The sequence below is a fragment of the Acanthochromis polyacanthus genome, chromosome 6 (assembly GCF_021347895.1).
Source record: "Acanthochromis polyacanthus isolate Apoly-LR-REF ecotype Palm Island chromosome 6, KAUST_Apoly_ChrSc, whole genome shotgun sequence".
NCBI classification, from domain to species: Eukaryota; Metazoa; Chordata; class Actinopteri; family Pomacentridae; genus Acanthochromis; species Acanthochromis polyacanthus.
Window position 1 is genome coordinate 548,332 of NC_067118.1, and position 15,725 is coordinate 564,056.

Sequence of the window (15,725 nt, forward strand, 5' to 3'; positions counted from 1 at the left end):
GTCCAGTGTTTTGTTGTGGTTCCATGTTTTGTCCAGTTTTATTGTGGTTCCAGTGTTTTATTGTGGTTCCAGTGTTTTTTGTGGTTCCAGTGTTTTTTGTGGTTCCAGTGTTTGTTGTGGTTCCAGTGTTTTGTTGTGGTTCCAGTGTTTTGTTGTGGTTCCAGTGTTTTGTTGTGGTTCCAGTGTTTTGTTGTGGTTCCAGCATTTTATTGTGGTTCCAGTGTTTTATTGTGGTTCCAGTGTTTTTTTGTGGTTCCAGTGTTTTGTTGTGGTTCCAGTGTTTTGTTGTGGTTCCAGTGTTTTGTTGTGGTTCCAGTGTTGGTGGTTCCAGTGTTTTGTTGTGGTTCCAGTGTTTTTTGTGGTTCCAGTGTTTTATTGTGGTTCCAGTGTTTTGTTGTGGCTCCAGTGTTTTGTTGTGGCTCCAGTGTTTTGTTGTGGTTCCAGTGTTTTATTGTGGTTCCAGTGTTTTATTGTGGTCCAGTGTTTTATTGTGGCTCCAGTGTTTTGTTGTGGTTCCAGTGTTTTGTTGTGGTTCCAGTGTTTTTGTGGTTCCAGTGTTTTGTTGTGGTTCCAGTGTTTTGTTGTGGTTCCAGTGTTTTATTGTGGTTCCAGTGTTTTTGTGGTTCCAGTGTTTTGTTGTGGTTCCAGTGTTTTGTTGTGGTTCCAGTGTTTTATTGTGGTTCCAGTGTTTTTGTGGCTCCAGTGTTTTGTTGTGGTTCCAGTGTTTTGTTGTGGTTCCAGTGTTTTGTTGTGGTTCCAGTGTTTTGTTGTGGTTCCAGTGTTTTATTGTGGTCCAGTGTTTTGTTGTGGTTCCAGTGTTTTGTTGTGGTTCCAGTGTTTTGTTGTGGTTCCAGTGTTTTGTTGTGGTTCCAGTGTTTTATTGTGGTTCCAGTGTTTTATTGTGGCTCCAGTGTTTTATTGTGGTTCCAGTGTTTTGTTGTGGCTCCAGTATTTTATTGTGGCTCCAGTGTTTTATTGTGGTTCCAGTGTTTTGTTGTGGTTCCAGTGTTTTGTTGTGGTTCCAGTGTTTTATTGTGGTTCCAGTGTTTTATTGTGGCTCCAGTGTTTTATTGTGGTTCCAGTGTTTTGTTGTGGCTCCAGTGTTTTGTTGTGGTTCCAGTGTTTTGTTGTGGTTCCAGTGTTTTGTTGTGGTTCCAGTGTTTTGTTGTGGTTCCAGTGTTTTGTTGTGGCTCCAGTGTTTTGTTGTGGTCCAGTGTTTTGTTGTGGCTCCAGTGTTTTGTTGTGGCTCCAGTGTTTTGTTGTGGTTCCAGTGTTTTGTTGTGGTTCCAGTGGTCCAGTCCAGTGAATGTGTAGAAACGGTCCAACCAGAGGTTAATAAAGGTCAGGTTCCCCAGAACTCAACAACAAGGAACATCTAGAGTTCTACTAAAAGACCTTCATCAGGAACAGAAATGGGTTAACAACTGAAAGCTGTTCTGCACCAATGGAGGTTGATGAAGTCTTGAAAGTTGGAGCTACCAAGTCCTACAGGAGTCCCAACTTTTCTAGATTCCTTCCAAACACAGTGTGGAACCTTCCAGAACATTATTAGAACAGGAAGTACTGCAGAAAGTAGTGAGTTGATATACAAATGGAGAGGAAAAGGAAATTACCAGTCGAAGACAGACAGACCATCAGAACATTTAAACATGGACGTCTTTATGCAGAGAAGAAGAAAGTCCAGGTGACAGTGAGTCCAGTTTTCTTCTCCATCAAAAGGCTCAGAAACTGGAGGAAACTCTGACAGGAAGACGTCTGGAAGACCCAAAGAAGACCAGTTTGTGAGTCAACAGCGTTGAGATAGGAGCTCAGAGGACAACAGCTTCAACCAGCTTCATGGAGGTCATAGGAAGAAGTCTGAGTTTACCTGTGGAGAGAAGACTTGGAGCTGCAGGTTTGACAGGTGGAGCTGCAGCAGGAAGCCGTTGGACCATGAAACTCCACCAATGGACTACTGAAGACTGGAAGAAGGTATCATGGACTGATGGATCTAAACCTGAGATCTTTGGTTCATCGGTTGTTGTAATTTTGGAACTTTTGGGGTAATTTTTGGATCTTTTGGGGTCATTTTAGATGTTCTGGAGTTATTTTTGGATCTTTTTGTGTCATTTTTTCATCTTTTAGAGTCTTCTTTATCTTTACATGCCGTTTGTGCATCTCTTACTGTAATTTTTGGATCTTTTTGTGTCATTTTTTTAGACAATTCTCAGATCTTTTGGGGTAATTTTTTGGATCTTTTAGTGTGTGACATCAGCTATGGAACATCAGCTGTCCAACATGGAGGAGGAAGTGTGACGGTCTGGGGCTGTTCTGCTGGATCCAGGGTCGGTTCTTGTACAGAGTGAGAGGAACCCTGAACCTAAACGGCTACCACAGCATTCTGCAGCTCCATGCAGAACCCTCTGGTATGTTCTAGTTGGTCAGAGGTTCATCCTACAGCAGATAATGACCCAGAACATCAGCCCCAGCTCTGTGGAACCACCTGAGGAACAAAGAACCACATGGCTGAGAACATGGAGTCTCCAGACTTAAACCCATGGAGCTGGTTTGGATGAACTGGACAGAAGAGTGAAAGCAAAGAACCTACAAGAACCACACATTTATGGGAACTTCTGCTACAGAGATGGAAGAACTTCCTGAAGAACATCTGGTTTCCATTGAGGACTGAATGATTGAGTTCAGCTGTTAGATCTGCCTGAGGAGGAACTCTGATGAGTCAGAAGTTTAGAAGACATTTTGGTTTATAAATAGATCTTTTTTTTAACTTCAGGTGTTTATTTGTTCTCTGCTTCATTTCAGAGAACAATCAGACATTAACAAGCAGAACCTGCTGTAGAACACTGGAAACACTGGGATGTTCTAGAACGTCTGACAGTGGTGTTCTTCTACTGGTTCTGTTACTGCAGTACCTTCTCTGATCGCAGTACATGGAGCTCCTTCTTCATGTTCCAGTCGGATCTCCTTCAGAGCAACGAGTTTTCCGTCAGCTTACTGCGACCTTTATACACCGTAGCATAGGTTCCCTAAGAGGACAGACAGAAGGACAGACAGGAGGACAGACAGACAGGAGGACAGATGGGTAAGTTTGTGTTCATATTAAACTGGACCAGATTCAACTGTAGTTTAACAGAATCCTCACCTCTCCCAGTTGTCCAGTTTGATTGTACGTCTCCAGTTTCCCAAAACCAATCTCTTGACTGTAGACAGGAGAGAGACAGACAGACAGGTAAATGTTCAGACAGGCAGACCTTTGAACGTCCTTCATAATGAGACAGAAGCAGGTGGACGTACCAGAGACACCCGACGCAGCGTCTGCTGATTGGCTGCTCAAACAGAGCCGGACCAATCACATTAAACTTCTCCAGGTAGTCATCTGGGAGACGGATGTCGGCAGGTAAGGACAGACGTTTGTTGATGTCCTGTGGGACAGACTCAGTGTGAGGTCCATCTCCATCTGACCAAACAACTGCTGAAGCTAGTCTCACCTCTGTGGAGATCTTCTTGTTCCTCATTCGGACTCTAACTGGACTCTGAACATCATCTGAAGAAGAAGCTGGATCACTTTCTCCATCTGAACTCATCTTCACATCTTCATGGACGATCTCTGCAGACCACAAACACAGGAACGCACAGTTACACACAAAAACACACAGTGAGGGTGGACTCCTATGTCCTCCTTCAGTCCTCCTCATGGAGGAAACCAGAGTCCACTCATTTCTGCTCACATCTTCTCTGTTTTCTTCAGCTGCTCTCTGTTGGAGGGTTGTGTTGCTCTACCTTTCTCTGGAGAACACCTCAAAGGTTCTGGTGGGACAACCCAGTCCTTCTGGGAATAATTAAAGTCTTTTTGGACAAATTTTGGACCTCCATGCTTCACTGTCAGGACCATGCATCCACATGTGGTAGTCCTGGTCAGGTTCTCACCAAACATCTGGACTCCATCTGAGGCCAAACTCATTGGATCCCGGCTTTCCATGGGAACCCGCTGAACCGCAGGACCTGAAAGCAGCTGATGTCTGGTTTTAACAGCTGATGGAGAAAGTACGTTCACTGGTACTATGAGGTCATTTTAGGAAGCCTGGAATTAGTCGGAACTCATGACTCCTCTCTATACCTCCTGATGAGGAGGAACTATGACTCCTTCTAGACCTCCTGGATTAGTGGACACTATGACTCCTTCTAGACATCCTGATTAGTCGTACCTATGACTCTTTCTAGACCTCCTGATTAGTGGAACTATGACTGCCTTCTTAGACCTCCTGATTAGTGGTACTATGGACTCCTTCTAGACCTCCTGATTAGTGGTACTATGACTCCTTCTAGACCTCCTGAATAGTGGTACTATGACTCTTTTAGAACTCCTGATTAGTGGACTATGACTCCTTCTAGACCTCCTGATTAGTGGAACTATGACTCCTTCTAGACCTCCTGATTAGTGGAACTATGACTCCTTCTAGACCTCCTGATGAGAGGAACTATGACTCCTTCTAGACCTCCTGATTAGTGGAACTATGACTCCTTCTAGACTCCTGATTAGTGGAACTATGACTCCTTCTAGACCTCCTGATTAGTGGTACTATGACTCTTTCTAGACCTCCTGATTAGTGGAACTATGATCCTTCTAGACCTCCTGACGAGAGGAACTATGACTCCTTCTAGACCTCCTGATTAGTGGAACTATGACTCCTTCTAGACCTCCTGATTAGTGGAACTATGACTCCTTCTAGACCTCCTGATATTGGAACTATGACTCCTTCTAGACCTCCTGATTTAGTGGTACTATGACTCCTCCTAGACCTCCTGATTAGTGGTACTATGGACTCCTTCTAGACCTCCTGATTAGTGGAACTATGATTCCTTCTAGACCTCCTGATTAGTGGAACTATGACTCCTTTCTAGACCTCCTGATTAGTGGAACTATGACTCCTTCTAGACTTCCTGATTAGTGGAACTATGACTCCTTCTACACCTCCTGATTAGTGGTGTTATGACTCCTTCTACACCTCCTGATTAGTGGAACTATGACTCCTTACACCTCCTGATTAGTGGAACTATGACTCCTTCTAGACCTCCTGATTAGTGGTACTATGACTCCTCCTAGACCTCCTGATTAGTGGTACTATGACTCCTTCTAGACCTCCTGATTAGTGGAACTATGATTCCTTCTAGACCTCCTGATTAGTGGAACTATGACTCCTTCTACACCTCCTGATTAGTGGAACTGTGACTCCTTCTAGACCTCCTGATTAGTGGAACTGTGACTCCTTCTAGACCTCCTGATTAGTGGAACTATGACTCCTTCTAGACCTCCTGATGAGTGGCACTATGACTCCTTCTGGGGCGGCATGGATCAGTGGGTAGATGGCGGTCTGTAACTGGAAGGTTGCTGGTTCGATCCTCGGCCCATCAAGCTCATGTTGAGGTGTCCCTGAACAATACACAGAACCTCTAATTGCTCCTGGTGGTCGTGGTTAGCACCTTGAATGGCAAGCTTCCGCCATCCAGTGTGTGAATGTGTGTGTGAATGGATGAATGTGACATATCATGTAAAGCGCTTTAGATAAAAGCGCAATATAAATACAACCATTTACCATTCCTTCTAGACCGCCTGATTAGTGGTACTATGACTCCTTCTACACTCCTGATTAGTGGTACTATGACTCCTTCCAGACCTCCTGATTAGTGGTACTATGACTCCTTCTACACCTCCTGATTAGTGGAACTATGACTCCTTCTACACCTCCTGATTAGTGGTACTATGACTCCTTCTACACCTCCTGATTAGTGGAACTATGACTCCTTCTACACCTCCTGATTAGTGGAACTATGACTCCTTCTACACCTCCTGATTAGTGGTACTATGAACTCCTTCCAGACCTCCTGATTAGTGGAACTATGACTCCTTCCAGACCTCCTGATTAGTGGGAACTATGACTCCTTCTAGACCTCCTGATTCCTGCTGACTCTTCTGCTTCTCTGGTTTTCAGTTGCTCACTTGATCTTCCTGGATCTTTTCCCATCTTTGTCGATGTCTCTCAGTCCAGATGTTTCTTTTCCTCTGTTCAGTTCTTCTCCATGTGGATCCATGATGCAGACATAGATAGACCCAGTCCATAGGTCCAGGACTGAGAAGGTTCTGCTGTTCTCAAGCTCCTTTTAGAACCGTGTTTCATCAGGTAGACTGACTGGAATCACAGCTGGATCACTTGGAGTCTGGACTTTAAATATGGACTTTACAAAAGGATTAATTTCTGATTACTGACCAGAGAAAATACTCTGTTAGAAGTAATCTGATTACTGTGAGGGATACAGACATCATCACATATCCACAGAGCGGTACTCTGCTGTTGTTCCCTGTATGTTTCTATAGTTCAGATTCACTGAGATGACAAGTGGACTGTAGTAGTACTAGTACACAGTGTATGTGTGTGTTTACAGTACTACAGTGAGTATTTGCAGTTATCAGCTGTAGTGTGAATACCCAGGTCTGGTGGTGTGGTTCAGGTAGGAGCTCAGGCTGCGACCAAACCTCGAGGTTTCCTCAGAGAGCTGCTGTAGGACTGAATCAGAGACTGAACTGAAGAAGAAGAACTTCGAACCTTCAGACCTCCAGAAGAACGGAGAGATGATACCTCTGGAGGCGGGGCACAGCAGCAGGGGAGGGGCATCAGGGAGGGGAGGGAGGGGCATCAGGGAGAGGAGGGAGGGGAGGTAAAGATAGAGGATGGAGGGGGAGAGGAGGGTGATGGTTGGTTGAGCAGAGAAAAAAAAACAGGAAATGAGGTCAACGAAGGAATAACGAGTACGACTGATTGATTGATTGACAGCTGCAACAACCAATCACAATCAGAGATCCAAACCAACCAATCAGGGGCAGAGGGAGGAGTCAGGTGAGACGTGTCTGAACCAACCAGAACCTGACTGGTTTCAGACTGTTAGTGTTGCTGCTGATAGCGAATCAATAATCAAACCCTGATAGATGAGTTTACCTGAGTCGCTGTGTGATGTCACGTCCTGACTGATGCTGTCACTCAGCGTCCTGTCCCCGCCCCCTCCTCTGGCTCCGCCCCTCCCCAGAGTGAGTGACAACTGCCGCTTAATCTTCCTCATCCTCTCCATGAGGGGGGCCGGGGGAGCAGAGGAGGGCGGGATGCTGAAGGGGGCGGGGCCGCCAGCCTGGAGACCACACCTGGACAGGTAACATGGATGGAGCAGAACATAAGAATCACCTGACTAATGCTGTGCATTCAGCTGCAGCTAACATACTAACAGCTGTGTATGTTCTGGATTCGCGTATTAAATGCTTCATACTTGGCTCTGTGTATTTCCTGGTGTGTACTAATATTATTATACTATAGCCAGATCTGTGTATTTGCTGGTGTTGCTAGTATTACTGGCTGTGTGTATTTTCTGGTGTTGCTAGTATTACTGGCTGTGTGTATTTTCTGGTGTTGCCAGTACTACGGGCTGTGTGCATTTGCTGGTGCTGCCAGTACTACGGGCTTAGTGTATTTGCTTGTGTTGTCAGTACTACGGGCTCAGTGTATTTGCTTGGTGTTGTCAGTACTACGGGCTCAGTGTATTGCTGGTGTTGTCAGTACTACGGGCTCAGTGTATTTGCTGGTGTTGTCAGTAACTACGGGCTCAGTGTATTTGCTGCAGCGGCTCAGTTATAAATAGCAGCGGAAGCGGAGCGCTGCGGCTCCGTTAACGGCGGCGGGTCTAAATAACGGTTCCCGGTGACAGCGGAGGCCCGGCGGCGGCTGCTACTCACCGGGCTGGTCGGTCCCGGAGGGTCCCGGGGTGTCCTCGGCTCGGTTCAGGCTGACGGAGGGTCACTTCTTCTTCGCTCCCAGTAATCTGCCGCCATGTTGCTGCTCCGCACCGTCAGTGACGTCACATCCCGACAGGAGGCCCCGCCCCCTTCGGTGTTATTTTTAAATTATCTCGTTAACAGCTGATCGTTGATCGATACTGGGAGTCTCCATGGCAAACCAGCTCAGGATGAAGCTTCACACATGGATCCGATCAGTAATTCATTAGCTGTATTGATTCATATTCTGTGTGTTCTCACAGAACCGGTTCTACTTACACAGAACCGGTCAATTCTGTAATTTAAAGTGATTCATCTTCTGTACATTAAGCATTAATCAGCTTATTGATCGTCCTCCATCTTGTTTATCAAGATTAAAATGGAGACTGTTTGCCATGGTGAATGCAGTATGACATAACAGTGACATCACAGCGTTATTTAAACAATGTTTAATATAAAACCAGTCCTCCTGGCCTCCTCCTTCAGACACAAACATCAGAACGTTCATTAAAGTCTCTTCACTGTAGCTCTGCTCTTCTTTTTCACTTCTTTCTTCCTCACCAGTGTCCAGCCGTCTCTTCTTCTTCATCCTGAGGAAGACGAGGCTGAGACCTGCTGACCAAAGGACCTGATGAGTCCCACCTCCATCACCTGGAACACACAGCCACAGTTTACCTGAACACCTGAGATAACAAGAACTGTATTTATCCCGGAGGGAAAATCCAATTTAGAGTTACCTGAACACCTACAGAGGCCAAGTTTACCCGTGGGGTGTGGTTACCTGTGCTTCGTCGTCGCTGCTCTCTTCCTGGGTGGGCGGAGCTGTGACTTTTTGCTCTGTGGTTCTGGTTCTGTGTCCAGAGTAATGTGATGGTGTGTTTGGATCCTGCTGCAAGCGCTCCTGCTGCCACTGCAGAGAACAGCTGCAGCAAGACAGGTACAGATACCTACACACCACAACCACCATCAGAAGCACATTTTGATTATTAATCTTCCACACTGAACAACAAAACGTCTGTTACTGTCCTCGTGTGTGTCCAGGGGTGTGTGCACCTGAGGTAAACTCCCCGTCCCTTCCACCCACCGGTATCAAAACTCCTGGTCCATCAGGTCAGACAGGTAATCTTCCCACCCTCACGAGGGCTGCTAGGTCGGCCTGGAAACACAGTTTACAGTTCAGTGACTGATCCAACATCTCTCTGGCTTCTCCTGCACACGCTGGTACCATGGTTACCTACCGTTGTCATGAAATACTGCTGAACCACGTCCACCATCAATCAGCTTTCTGCTGGCCGTACACGCCTCCCAAAACCGTTGTCCACGGCGATCTGAGGATGATCAGAAACAGATTTAAACCACGAGAACCTGATGGTTCCTGCAGCACATGGAGTCTGAGGACTAAACAGAACCACCAGAACCAGCAAAACCACCAGAACCAGAACCACCAGAAACCCTAAACCTGAAGGCTCAACAAGCTCTGATGCTGTAAACTGGTTCATCAATGACAATAAACTGAGAGCATCAGAGGAACAGTCAGAAGATGGATTCGGCAGTTAAATATTCCTACAGAGAAAATAGTTTCCCTTAGAGTGAACCCTGTCTCCAGATGACCTGGTTCCTCCTTCCATCTTCTATTTCTGACCAACCTCCTACCAACACTGAAGTTCACCCACAATGACTTTTTGAACCAGAAACACATCCAGGAACCAAAGATTGTTTCTAGAACTCTGATTGTTCACACTAGACACATCCCATAATACTGATGATCACAGCTGGTTATAGAAACTCAACAGAAACCAGATTTTAGTGTTCAGACTGAGACACCTGGATGGGATTTTAAACCGATCCAGAGTCAGTTTTTAACCAGAACTCAGATGTTTCTCCTCCTAAATGTCATGTTCTATCTGCTGGTCTGATGAAGTTCTGAAAAAGTGATAAATCTGGACCCAACTCTACAGACTTCAAGGACCTGGAATGTTCTAAGTGAGACTAAACTTAAAGACTGGAAGCAGGAAAGGAGAACGTCCCCTGGAGAAAGTTCTAGTAGTAGACCTACCGATAAATGTAGAAAGTTCTAGAGTAGACCTACCGACAACTGGAGAAGTTCTAGAGTAGACCTTACCGATAAATGTAGAAAGTTCTAGAGTAGAACCTACCGACAACTGGAGAAAGTTCTAGAGCAGACCACCGATAAATTAGAAAGTTCTAGAGTAGACCTACCGACACTGGAGAAAGTTCTAGAGACAGACCTACCGATAATGTAAGAAAGTTCAGAGTAGACCTACGACAAACTGGAGAAAGTTCTAGAGTAGACCTACCGAAATGTAGAAGTTCTAGAGTAGACCTACCGACAACTGGAGAAAGTTCTAGAGTATAGACCTCCGATAAATGTAGAAAGTTCTAGAGTAGACCTACCGACAACTGGAGAAAGTCTAGACAGACCTACCGACAGCCGGACAAAGTTCTAGGTCTGGAGCAGACCCTACCAACAGCCGGACAAAGTTCTAGGTTCTGGAGCAGACCTACCAACAGCCGGACAACGTTCTGGGAGCAGACCTACCGACAGGCGGACAAAGTTCTAGGTTCTGTAGCAGACCTACCGACAGCCGGACAACGTTCTGAGCAGACCTTACCGACAGCCGGACAAAGTTCTAGGTTCTATAGCAGACCTACCGATCGCCGGACAACGTTCTGGAGCAGACCTACCGACAGCCGACAAAGTTCTAGGTTCTGTAGCAGACCTACCGACATGCCGGACAACGTTCTGGAGCAGAACCTACCGACAGCCGGACAAAGTTCTAGTTCTGGAGCAGACCTACCGACAGCCGGACAACTCTGAGCAGACCTTACCGACAGCCGGACAACGTCTGGAGCAGACCTACCGACAGCTGGACAGTTGTCGGTAGGTCCTCTAGAACTTTCTCCAGGGGACACGAGGAGTGGATTTTTGGTGTTTTATTTGAATATCTGACTTTCTTGTTGTTACACTGCCTGTTAGTGATGTACTGTGTGAATACTATCCCTATTGCTTCAGGTTGTAGGGTTGTTGTAAGATTTATCTTATGCTGTACACAACTGTTCCATTTACAGGGCGCTGTTGAAAACATGGGTATTGTCTATGATTACCTTATTCTTCTGGTCTCTCGATTGTCAATGTTTTTAAATGTTGTTTTTTTTTATTAAATAGGATGTCTTTACAGGTGATTGTCATCGTGACCTGGTTCCAGCCCTATCAGGCACACCTGTGCCCTATTTGTTGTTAAAATTCATGTTCCTGACGAAGCCGTGTAGTGGCCGAAACGGCGTAAACTGCCCGTCCATGAATTATTGAAGGACTTTTAGGAACTCAGAGTGCCTCGGACCTCTCTCTTTTGCTATTCTCCAGGGGACGTTCTCCTCTGTGGACTTCAAGGACTTAGAACTCTGGAAATATCCCAGTCGAGGATAGAACTCTGATTATTGACAAAGTTACTGCAGATGGAAGAACCAAGATGTTTCTGAGGAGGTTCTGGTGTTTTGTCCATCAGTGATTCCCTCTAAACTTTCCCTTTCTAACAGATGCAGTGTTTCCCCTACCATTATATTAGGGGGGCGCCCCCGCCCCCTCAACGCCGCCCCCCCCGCCCCCCAGAAGGTCAAGTTAAATTAAAATAATTGTTACTTTTTACACGCAAACTTTAGTTTTTCCTGCATAAAGGCCGCTCCACATGCTGTCCTTACAGCACTCACTGCAGCACTCCACTTGTCTACTCCCCCTCCCTCCGTCTTGTAAACAGTCAACTGCCCCCCACCCCACGGTCAGCACACACACACACAAACACTAGTTTTGCAGTGGGCGCGTCTCGTGTTTACTTTCTACAACAAACTACGGCCAAAAATCTAGAGTTATTTCAGCCATAAAATAAAGAAGCAGAAGAAAAACCACCTCTGATGACAGTGACGCACGCCATGAGGTAATTACGACCGTATAGCGGGGCCATGTGTTGTTGTTGTTCTCAATCGTGTAGGAGTGTTAAAAAATGAAAAAAATGGGACCCGCGATGAAACTTCATAGAGAAAAAAAAATGAAAGACGCTCTTTTAACAGCATGACTTCTTATTGATCGCAAAATTGGTCCTTTGAGACGACGTCTGTCGTAATATTGGGCCTAAAATAAATGAAGTATTATTATTAATTATTATTATTATTATAATAAAATAATTTAGATGAAGCCTTTCAACACCGTAACCGTAAAAATGGGCTAAAAATGATTCACACGCTCAATAAGTGGTACAAAATGGTGAAAAATTATATATTTAATATCGGCGTGCGCGCACACGTGTACACACACACAAGCGTGAGCGCACATGTGAGCAGACCTCCCGCCAGCGACTGTTGGGAAAATGGCACATGAAAAAACAAAGCAAAATCTCAGCGTTTTTTAAACGCTCACAGTCACAGGGTGATAATGGCAACACCAGCCGCCCCTCTGGCTCTTCAAGGCAGTAGCACCCAGAGCAGCTCTGCCTCTCCCGGGCCAAGTGACAGCAGCCAAAGTTCTGCACGGCAAGCCCCCCACCTGCCCCGCAGCAAAAGTCATCATCTCACCACCGCATGTCGGAGCTTTGACCATAGACTGTATATAAAGGATGGACGTAGCATCTGGCTCCAGAATTGAAGCCAACCCGGAAAGTGTCAAAAACTTGCAATCTCACGCCCGTCCACTAGGGTTGGTTCCAAAAAGCTTTGCTCCATAGACCCCAATTCATTTTTGGAAAAAATAAAATTTTGATAGACTGATTTCTACAGCTCAGGATGTTTTGTCCCGTTAGTTTTCATGGTCAAATGAGGAGATTCAGGTGGCCGATCTAAAAATAAATCAATACTGAATTTTAAATAAATCGTTAAAGTTGGCGGAGCCAGGGGGCGTGGCTATACTTGATAGACAGCAACAGAAGTCTCTGAGGTAAAAATGTGGGGCCAGGGATAAGAGGAGTCCTCAGCCAAATCCTGCCCCCGAGTTGCTCTCCGGTCCATCCTGTTGACACTTTTTACGTCACTGGCTCCAAAAAAATCCAAAACGGCGACCAGGAAGTAGCAAAATCCGGGCTTCATTTTCTCGGTGCTGGAAAACCAACTGGTGACGTCACGGTTAGTTTTACGCCTGGCTTTTGACCCAGCTTGGTTGTTCAGAGGGGAAATATTCCCCCTGGCTGTAACAAAACTGATATTGGTAAGTAATTAATGCTTAGAGCACACTATGCGATATCAGGCCAATTAGTTTAGTGTCGGGTGAGACATGGGCAGACAAGCCCCGACAAAAGCCTAACAAATATCGGCCTGATATCGTGTTAGCTCTCGGCATAAGCAAGTAATTAATAAAAATACATACATTACATAAATGTAGGTAGGCAATTAAACATATTATGACTCAAATCCTTATTTCGAGTTTTTGTACAACGGCGACTAACGACCGACGTGAAAACAACCAACCCCCCCCCCCAAGGCACCAATCCTAGGGGAAACACTGGATTTTCTAAAACTACATGAATGTTTGTCTCTTTTAGCTTCATGATTACAAAACTGCTGCAGCTTCATCGCCTCCATCAGCTGGACTGATAACCAATAACCAATAATAATGTTCTGCAGAAATGTTTTGACAGAACTTCAGAGGTCCAGCTGATCTAGAACCTTCAACCCTACAGGTTCTGAGCTGGTTTCAGATCTGTTCTGATGCGACAGTGTTACATCCACACTTTATCTCCATGCGTTCTGGAGGTTCTGTCCCGTTCAAAGATGGTTCTGGAAAAGTTCTCAGGTCTCCATCAGGTCTGCTGTCTGAGATTGTTCTGACTTTGACTGTGCTGCAGGAGAACCAGAACCAGAACACTCAGACTGAGGAACAGTCCCGGTTCTGTCATTAGAACATTCAGTCACCAGAACCTGATCCTGGATCAGAACATCCGGAGAACAACGCTCTCTACAGACTCATCTGTTCTGATCTTTTTCTTCTGAGTTCTAAAGAAAACCAGAGGGTTCTGGTGATGTAGTAGATTTTAGTCCTGTGTTCTTCAGTTTCGTGGTTTTTATTCGACTTTTGTTGATCATCTTGGAGCAGTGAGGCGAGGAATGGATGGAGAAGACCTTTCATCAGATGAGTTCTACCTGAGGAGCAACGGAACCAGACAGATCTTATTCACTCTGACAGGAGCTCTGATCTCACTGAGGTCTACGAACCACTGAGATGTTTGGACGTGATACTCTGGAGGAAAAGGACCAGGAGAAAGGAGAGAGGCTGAGAGACGACTCTTCATCTGTTACCATGGAAATGTTCCTCTATGGTGAATAGGACGGAGGAGATGGAGACTCTACAGCAGAGGGTCCAACATGAGGCCGTGGTCCAAAAGTGGTCTTCCAGAGGGTCCAATCCGGCCCTCAAAGTGTAAAAATTACAGAGAAGACATTAACTGCAGATTGTAAATTAGTAAAACTATAAATTTAAAATCATTTCTAGACCATGACAGTTGTTTGGATCATAAAGCAAAATTACTGGATTGTTCATCGATCTTTTGTCTCATTTTTGGAATATTTTGTCTTGTTTGTTGTTTTTTTCCTCTGACTTTTGATTTTATTTCATGTTTTTGTCCTTTGTTTCTCACTTTTGTCATTTGTCCATTTCTCTTGTTGCTTTGTAACTTTTTTGTCATTTTTTGTCTTTTTTGTTGTTTCTCGCATGTTTTTGTTGTAATATTTTGAATTTTTTGTCTGACTTTTGTCATTCTGATTCAGTTCCAGACACCTGTGATTCGTTTGTTTTTCTTCATAAATTTCAGGTTGTTCGTGATGTTTAGTAGAAATGTAATTCCTTAAGGTGAACATTAGGATCCATTAGGAGTTGTGGTTATTCAGAGGTTATTATGCTGTGGTTCTACTGGGCCGGTCCACTGGAGATCAGACTGTTCTGTGGAACCTGGACTAAGATGAGTTGGACTCTCCTGGTCTTCAGAGAAAGCAGCTTCATGTTTTACACAGAAACGTGGCAGAAAGATGACTGAGAACAGCAGCAGACTCAGGGTTGGTATAGTCTGGTTAGAGGAGAGGTGGAGGACAGATGGTGGAACCCTGAACACATTTCCATCAGAGAACAGATCTGCAGCAGGACATGAACTGGTAGCAGACAGTCTGAGATCATTCTATCTGCTGCAGGAGGTCACTGTGATAACTGTTGTTTACATTCCTCCTACTGGAGAGACCAGGTCCACCATCTCCACCATCCTCTCCACCACCAGGTCCACCATCTCCACCATCCTCTCCACCACCAGGTCCACCATCCTCTCCAGCTCTGGACCTCCATCATCAGCTCTCTCCTCTCTATGTTAACATGCTGCTGTTATAAATTCACTTCCTATTGAGGGTCAATAAAGTATAGATTCTATTCTATTCCATCTCCAGGTTCTACTGAGAACCCATCAGAGCCTTACAGTTTAAAGTCTTTATCTGGACCAGAACATCAGATCCATGTGATCAGCTGATATCAGATCATACAGAAGAACGTTAAAGGAGCTATGAGCCTGTTAGCATCAGCTGTTAGCATTAGCCGGATAGCATCCGCTGTTAGCAGTAACCTGTTAGCATTAGCCTGTTAGCCTCATCCTGTCAGAGTCTGTCTCAGGTGAACCCGGACCGGGACTCACCTGGAGAACCGGCCAGGTGTGAAGAACCGCGCGGACTCCCTCTGTGAACAGCTCACGTGAAGCCGCGGAGGCCGCCATGTTGGATCCGACAGACAGAATGAGAGGAGCTTAGACCCTGGATCAGACAGAAGCAGTTGATCAGGATTCACCGTTCAACTCCACAGAAAGATTATTCCACCCTGTTTTCTTCAGTTTCTTGTTCATTTTAATGCCTGGTTCCACTGAAGGTCCATTTGTTT

At 45.4% G+C, this 15,725-nt stretch overlaps 1 protein-coding gene, 2 long non-coding RNA genes and 1 pseudogene across 7 annotated transcripts; all 4 read right to left on the reverse strand.

The window, feature by feature from the left end:
• Positions 1–2,420: 2,420 nt before the first annotated feature.
• On the reverse strand, positions 2,421–3,756 carry LOC127534461 (cyclin-dependent kinase 16-like). The gene is given in 6 exon segments (XM_051949683.1): positions 2,421–2,482; positions 2,910–2,975; positions 2,978–3,023; positions 3,140–3,197; positions 3,292–3,419; positions 3,486–3,756. Coding segments are annotated over 6 exon segments (567 nt in total). The 5' UTR covers positions 3,693–3,756.
• A 613-nt stretch (positions 3,757–4,369) lies between these two features.
• On the reverse strand, positions 4,370–5,816 carry LOC127534439 (uncharacterized). Of its 5 annotated transcripts, XR_007942626.1 has the most exons (4): positions 5,775–5,789; positions 5,707–5,740; positions 5,036–5,205; positions 4,376–4,459 (listed from the first exon to the last, which is right to left on the reverse strand). It is a non-coding gene; the product is annotated as an uncharacterized LOC127534439 (long non-coding RNA). The 5 variants fall into 5 exon arrangements; XR_007942628.1 differs by lacking the exons at positions 5,707–5,740; positions 5,775–5,789 and adding an exon at positions 4,662–4,729 and having other exon boundaries at positions 4,370–4,425; positions 5,036–5,331; XR_007942624.1 differs by lacking the exons at positions 5,707–5,740; positions 5,775–5,789 and adding an exon at positions 4,662–4,729 and having other exon boundaries at positions 4,370–4,459; positions 5,036–5,331.
• Positions 5,817–6,508: 692 nt separating this feature from the next.
• LOC127534436 (uncharacterized) lies at positions 6,509–7,918 on the reverse strand. Its single transcript, XR_007942616.1, has 3 exons — positions 7,775–7,918; positions 6,990–7,189; positions 6,509–6,634 (listed from the first exon to the last, which is right to left on the reverse strand). It is a non-coding gene; the product is annotated as an uncharacterized LOC127534436 (long non-coding RNA).
• Positions 7,919–8,320: 402 nt separating this feature from the next.
• LOC127534462 (pre-rRNA-processing protein TSR2 homolog) lies at positions 8,321–15,725 on the reverse strand (annotated as a pseudogene).